Below are 6,165 nucleotides of genomic sequence, written 5' to 3' on the forward strand. Positions count from 1 at the left end.
CTCTGTATATGGGGCCAGTGTCCTACCCACTGAGCATAGGCACCACCCCATTTTCTTATTTGTTATACTTATCATCTTTCTTTGCTGATGGAATGCAAACTCTACTAAGGCAGGGGGTTTTCTCTGTTTTTCCTTGCTATGCTCAGCACGCTATAACTACTCAGAAATACTTAATGGGTAGGTTTGGCTGACCGGAGTGTTCTCTCCTCACCTGCTCCACGTCTTAAATGCGTTGCTGGCCCGTTTGAAGAGATGCCCTTCCATGACCAGACCTCCAGGGCCCTCCCTTAGGCTTGGCTCTGGCTCCTCTCCACCCAGCTCCTGGAGGTACACAGGGTGAAATAGCAACTGAGGTGGGCAGAGACAGTTGCCTGTCTCCTCCTGCCCACAGTCCCAGCCCTTACCTTCTGCTTCAGCAGCACATGTCTCTGCTCCATGTCCCTCTTCTCTCGAGCTGAATTTAAGACCAGCTGGTGCAACTGGGCATCGGAGGGGCATCGGAGATGTTCACACCCCTTTTTCCCCAATTAGGCAGGGAAGTCATCTCAGCATCCCCTCCCTTCCTACATCACCTGCCTATTCCCTGGGGCCTTACCTGGGCACCCAGCTCCTTGCGATACTGAGCCAGGTGGCTCAGCTCCTCATGGCCCTGCTGGAAATGGGTAGCCTGGGCTTCCACCAAACGCAGCACCTGGGGGACAAGGTAGTAATATCTCTCCCCTCCGCTTGCCTGTTTATGCTTTTTGTCAGCAGGTTCCTCTCACCTTACCCTCGCCACCACTATAACTTACAAACTCCATGATGTCAAACTTCCTCTTTTCCTCAATCACATTGATCTGAGGACTCAAAAAGACCTCAGGTCAGTCTTGAAAACATAGCACTCCCTCCCACTGCACAACAGGGACTTCCCAGCCTTGAGGTGACACCTGAAGCCCTGGTACCCAGGAAGACAGGTTGGGGCAGGCACCTGCAGGGCATAATCCAATGCCCGTCCCCGGTACCCAGCTCGAGCAGTCCTCAAAGAAGCTCCCGCCTCTTCTGCCTCCTGGGCTCGGCGCCTAGGGACCTCCGCATTGTGGGTAAGGGCAGCCTCCAGGCTCTCAGCCCCCCGCCAGAAATCCCGGCGAGCCTCTCGGAAACCCCGAAGACCTCTGGGTGGGGACAGAATCACAGATGACACCCGCCTGCCTGGGCAGAAACTTCCTAAGAAATGGCCTGCCCGTATCCCTTCAGTTAGCCTCTACACAGTCAGAAATCCAGAGGGATCCTTGGAATGGAAGGACAGAAGTCAGGCCACCAGAAAACCCCTAATCTCACAACTCCTTCATTTGAGAAGGCCTTGTGGTAATGGGAAGAGGACTGGAGGGCAGGCTTCTGGGAAATAAGACCCCCTTCCCTCCCATCTCACTCCTTGACCAGGGTCTGGATTTGCTGCTGCAGCATGTGTTGAATGGCATCTAGAAGCTCCTGAGGGAAGAGGTTGGGAAGTTAAGGGTCAGGACCACAAATAACCTTGTGCCCTGCCCTCATCCTCCCCTCCCCTACTCACTGTATGGCTGTCCAGCTTGTGGCTCAGGCTCACAGTGAATTTGTCCAGACACTCCTAAGCAGGAAGAAGCACAGAGAGAGCACCAGGTATGGGGTGGCTGTAGACCAAGCCTACTCTGGCTGTCTCCAATGGAAGCCAGCCCTGCTCTGCCCTGGGACCTGCAGACACCAGGCCAGCACTCTTCTTCCATAGCATTTTTTTTTTTTTTTGGATACAGTCTCACTATGTCGTCCTTGGTAGAGTGCCCTGGCATCACAGCTCACAGCAACCTCCAACTCTTGGGCTTATGGGATTCTCTTGCCTCAGCCTCCCAAGCAGCTGGGTCAGGCACCTGCCACAATGCCTGGCTCCTTTTTGTTGCAGTTGTCATTGTTGTTTAGCTGGCCTGGGCCGGGTTTGAACCTGCCACCCTCGGTGTATGTAGCTGGCACTGTAACCACTGCTGAGCCACACAGTCTCTTCATCCCAGACCCTATCCCCCAGCTTAGACCCTCCACATACCGCCATCATGGGCTCCGGGGGACCCAGACGAGCCAGGTCACAAATGCCAACAATGAAGGCGCGGCTGGCAGCAAGGTAATGGCGCCCACTCTCCAGGAGGCCAGTGCCCAGCTTGAGGAGCTAGGAAAAGAGGCCAACAGGGCACTGAGCTACCAGGCCAGCTGCCATACCAGGTGATGCCCCACCCCTGCCCCACTTCCTCTCTCACCTTGCCCCCTCCAACCCATTTCTAACACACCTGGTGTGTTCTCACCTCTGCTTCTTTGCTCTACTGCCCTGTGCCTGAAATGAAATCCCTGCTCATTCCCCTGAGCCTGTGGCCAATACCACTGTTAGCTTAGCCTCCAAAACATCTTTCCTCATCCACTCCCACCTGTTTCTCCCTGCCCTGCCTACCTGCTTGGATCCAGAGCTTCCTGAAAACTCCATCCTCCTGCACTGTCTGGCACATAGGATGAATTATCTACGTGGTTTGTATTAAATTCTACAATATTTACTGTCTGGAGTTGTCCTATTCTGTGCTCATTGAACATTCTCTTGTAAATATTAATTGGTCACCCAGGCCACAGGGTCAGGGCCAAGATGGGATGCTCTCGGGGCCCATCCTATCTGGCCCTTTCCACTGACAACCAGGGGCAAGTGGCTGGCCTGAGAAGGGTCTCTCTGGGTGATGAGAACCTTGAGTCAATCTCCTAACCCCTGCTTCTTGTCTCTTGCAGGACTATGACTACATTTTCTGAGGTGATACCACTTGGCTCTAGCCTGAATCATGAACCAAGTGTCTGAGGAGCCCTTCAGCTCAGCTCGGGACAGGAGACTATGATGGAATTCTGTTTTTGGTTTTTTTTTTTTTTTTAGACAGAGCCTCAAGCTATCCCCCTGGGTAGAGTGCTGTGGCATCACAGCTCACAGCAACCTCCAACTCCTGGGCTTAAGCATGTCTCCTGCCTCAGCCTCCCAAGTAGCTGGGACCACGGGCGCCCGTCACAACGCCCTGCTATTTTTTGGTTGCAGCCATCGTTGTTTGGTGGGCCCGGGCTGGATTTGAACCTGCCACCTTAGGTGTATGTGGCTGGCGTCTTAGCCACTTGAGCCACAGGCGCCGAGCCCTAATGATGGAGTTCTGTGACGAAATCTAGGGCAGCAGGAGCTCAGAAAGTGTGGGCTACACAGGTGTTCAGTGTACTTTTGTTGAACTGGAAAACATTTTCTGAGGCTTGTGGAGGCTTCATTAAAATACAGCTTGACTTGAAGGTGTCTGGCATGAGCAGTAATGATTAGAAAACTGACCAAGGGGTGGCACCTTTGGCTCAGTGACCCCAGCCCCATATACTGAGGATGGCGGGTTCAAATCTAGCTCCAGCCAAACTGCAACAAAAAATAGCCAGGCGTTGTGGAGGGTGCCTATAGTCCCAGCTATTTGGGAGGCTGAGGCAAGAGACTCACCTAAGCCCAAGAGCTGCAGGTTGCTGTGAGCTGTGATCCCATGGCACTCTACTGAGGGCAACAAAGTGAGACTGTGTCTCTAAAAAAAAAAAAAGAAAGAAAGAAAGAAAAAAAACTGACCAAGAACAAATCTTTTGTTTGTTTTGTTTTGAGACCAGGTCTGGCTTTGTCACTTGGGCTAGGGTTCAGTGGTGTCATCATAGCTCACTGCAACCTTAGACTCCTGGGCTCAAGTGATCCTCTTGCCTCAGTCTCCTGAGTAGCTGGGACTACATACACCAACATGTCCAGGTAATTTTTCTGTTTTTTGTAGAGACTCATTCTTGCTCAGGGTGGTCTCAAACTTGTAACTTTAAGTGATCCTCCCTCTCAGCTTTCCAGAGTGCTAGGATTACAGGCATGAGCCACATTGCAACTGCCATGATCAAATCTGATCAGATATCACCACCAGGTATCTGTAATATGGGATAAGGGAGCATACAACTCAACTCATTTGATATGCCGGAGGTGGTGGGTTCAAACCCAGCCCCGGCCAAAAACTGCAAAAAAAAAAGGATAATTGGGAAGTCTTAAAATATTTTAAAAGCAAGCAATATACCACTAAAATAATGATCAGGTATGCATGGGTTTGGATTTATGGCAGGCCTGTTCCCCTGAGCCTCTCATAGTGCCCCATTGCCAGAGCAAACTATGGCCCTGAACCATTGCCTGGCCTCTGTGTCTATAGGCTGCTGGCATTGAAGTGGGTTGCACAGAGGAAAAAAAAAAAAAACACAACTCACTCTGCGGATTTGGGGAACTGTGTGTCTAATTTTTTTCCTTACCCACCCCAGACCCTTCCCCTTATATACATATGAGTAAGGAATTTTGATAAGACTGAACTAGTAAAAAATTGGCACATCCATACAACAGAATAGTACTCTGGGTCGGGCATGGTGGCTCAAGCCTGTAAACCTAGTACTCTGGGAGGCCCAGGTGGGTGGATTGCCTGAACTCACAAGTTCGAGACCAGCCTGAGCCAGAATGAGACCTCATCTCTAAAAATAGCTGGGTGTTGTGGAAGGCACCTGTAGTTCCAGCTACTTGGGAGGCTGAGGCAAGAGAATTGCTTAAGTCCAAGAGTTTGAGGTTGCTATGAACTGTGATATCACAGCACTCTTCCAAGGGCAATAAAGTGAGACTCTGTCTCAAAAAAAAAAAAAAAAAAAAAAAGGAACTCTGGCATCTCTACTAAAAATAGAAAAACTAGGTGGGCATTGTGGGAGGCACTTATAGTCTCAGCTACTTGGGAGGCTGAGGCAGGAGGATCACTTAAGCCCAGGAGGTTGCTGTGAGTTAGGCTGATAGACCATGGCACTCTAACCTGGGCAACAGAGTGAAACTCTGTCTCAAAAAAAAAAAAAAAAAAAGGGCGGTGCCTATGGCTCAAAGGAGTAGGGCACCAGCCCTATGTACCGGAGGTGGTGGGTTCAAACCTGGCCTCAGACAAAAACTGCAAAAAACAAAAAACAAAAAACTAGTACTCAGTAACTATAAGGAATGAATTATTGATATCTGTAACAACTTAGATAAACACCAAAGACATTATTCTAAGTAGGAAAAAAATCTGGGGGCGGCACATGTGGTTCAAAGGAGTAGGGTGCCGGCCTCATATGCTACAGGTGGTGGGTTCAAACCCAGCCCCGGCCAAAAACTGCAAAAAAAAAAAAAAAAAAAAAAGCTAATCTGGCAAAGTCACATACTATATGACTCCATTTGTATAACATTCTAGAAATGATGAAATGTAGAGATGGAAAACAAATCAGTGGTTGTCATGAATCAGAGAAGGGGAAGAGGGTATGAAGGATATCCTATAAAGGCACAGCACCAAGGAATTCCTTTGTAGTGATAGATGTTCTATATCTTGAATGTGGCAATGGTTATATGAATCTGCACATGTGATAAAGTGCCACAGAAGTATACATGAAGACATTAAAAAAACAAAAAGTATAGGTAAAATGTAAAATTAGCGTCTATAGACTTTGTTGTTAATTGTGTTGAGCCAGTGTTAAATTCCTGAGCTGGGGCCGGGCACAGTGGCTCACGCCTGTGATCCTAGCACTCTGGGAGGCTGAGGTGGGTGGATTGCTTGAGCTCATGAGTTCAAGACCAGGCTGAGCAAAAGCAAGACCCCGTCTCTACTAAAAATAGAAAAACTGAGGCAAGAGGATTGCTTGAACCCAAGTGGAGGTTGCTGTGAGCTATGACACCATGGCACTCTACCCAGGGTGACAGCTTGAGACTCTTGTCTCAAAAAAAAAAAAAAAATTCCTGGGCTGGTTGTGGTGGCTCACGCCTATATCCTACCACTCTGGGAGGTGGAGGTGGAAGCACAGCTTAAGGTCAGGAGTTGGAGACCAGCCTGAGCAAGAGTAAAACCCTGTATCTACTAAAAATAGAAAAATTAGGCAGGAGTTGTGGTGAGTGTTTATCATCCCAGGTACCTGTGAGGCTGAGGCAAAAGGATCTCTTAAGCCCAGGAGTTGGATGTTGCTGTGAACTATGATGCCACAGCACTTTACCCAAGGCCACAGAATGAGACTCTGTCTCAAAAAAAAAAAAAAGAATTTGTTACCTCTTAGTTTTCAGGCCCTGGGGATTGAGCAAAAATAAATCTTAAAAGCATCTCA

The 6,165-nt window shown here is 49.1% G+C and overlaps 1 protein-coding gene and 1 non-coding gene across 4 annotated transcripts in view; one reads left to right on the forward strand and one right to left on the reverse strand.

Moving 5' to 3' along the window:
• Positions 1–6,165, reverse strand: part of ACAP1 (ArfGAP with coiled-coil, ankyrin repeat and PH domains 1) — a 16,872-nt gene that overhangs the window by 8,335 nt on the left and 2,372 nt on the right. For all 3 annotated transcript variants that reach the window (XM_012806089.2, XM_012806088.2, XM_012806087.2), the window contains 8 exons: positions 2,051–2,170; positions 1,550–1,603; positions 1,409–1,467; positions 968–1,151; positions 792–836; positions 596–691; positions 405–479; positions 212–321 (listed from right to left, as the gene is read on the reverse strand). In XM_012806089.2, the coding sequence (XP_012661543.1) occupies positions 212–321; positions 405–479; positions 596–691; positions 792–836; positions 968–1,151; positions 1,409–1,467; positions 1,550–1,603; positions 2,051–2,170 (743 nt within the window). The remainder of the gene's footprint in view (positions 1–211; positions 322–404; positions 480–595; positions 692–791; positions 837–967; positions 1,152–1,408; positions 1,468–1,549; positions 1,604–2,050; positions 2,171–6,165) is intronic.
• On the forward strand, positions 4,117–4,253 carry LOC111725713. The gene has a single exon (XR_002773722.1). It is a non-coding gene; the product is annotated as a small nucleolar RNA SNORA42/SNORA80 family (small nucleolar RNA).

Source organism: Otolemur garnettii, unplaced genomic scaffold (genome assembly GCF_000181295.1).
Source record: "Otolemur garnettii isolate 467f Iridium unplaced genomic scaffold, OtoGar3 scaffold00046, whole genome shotgun sequence".
NCBI lineage: Eukaryota > Metazoa > Chordata > Mammalia > Primates > Galagidae > Otolemur > Otolemur garnettii.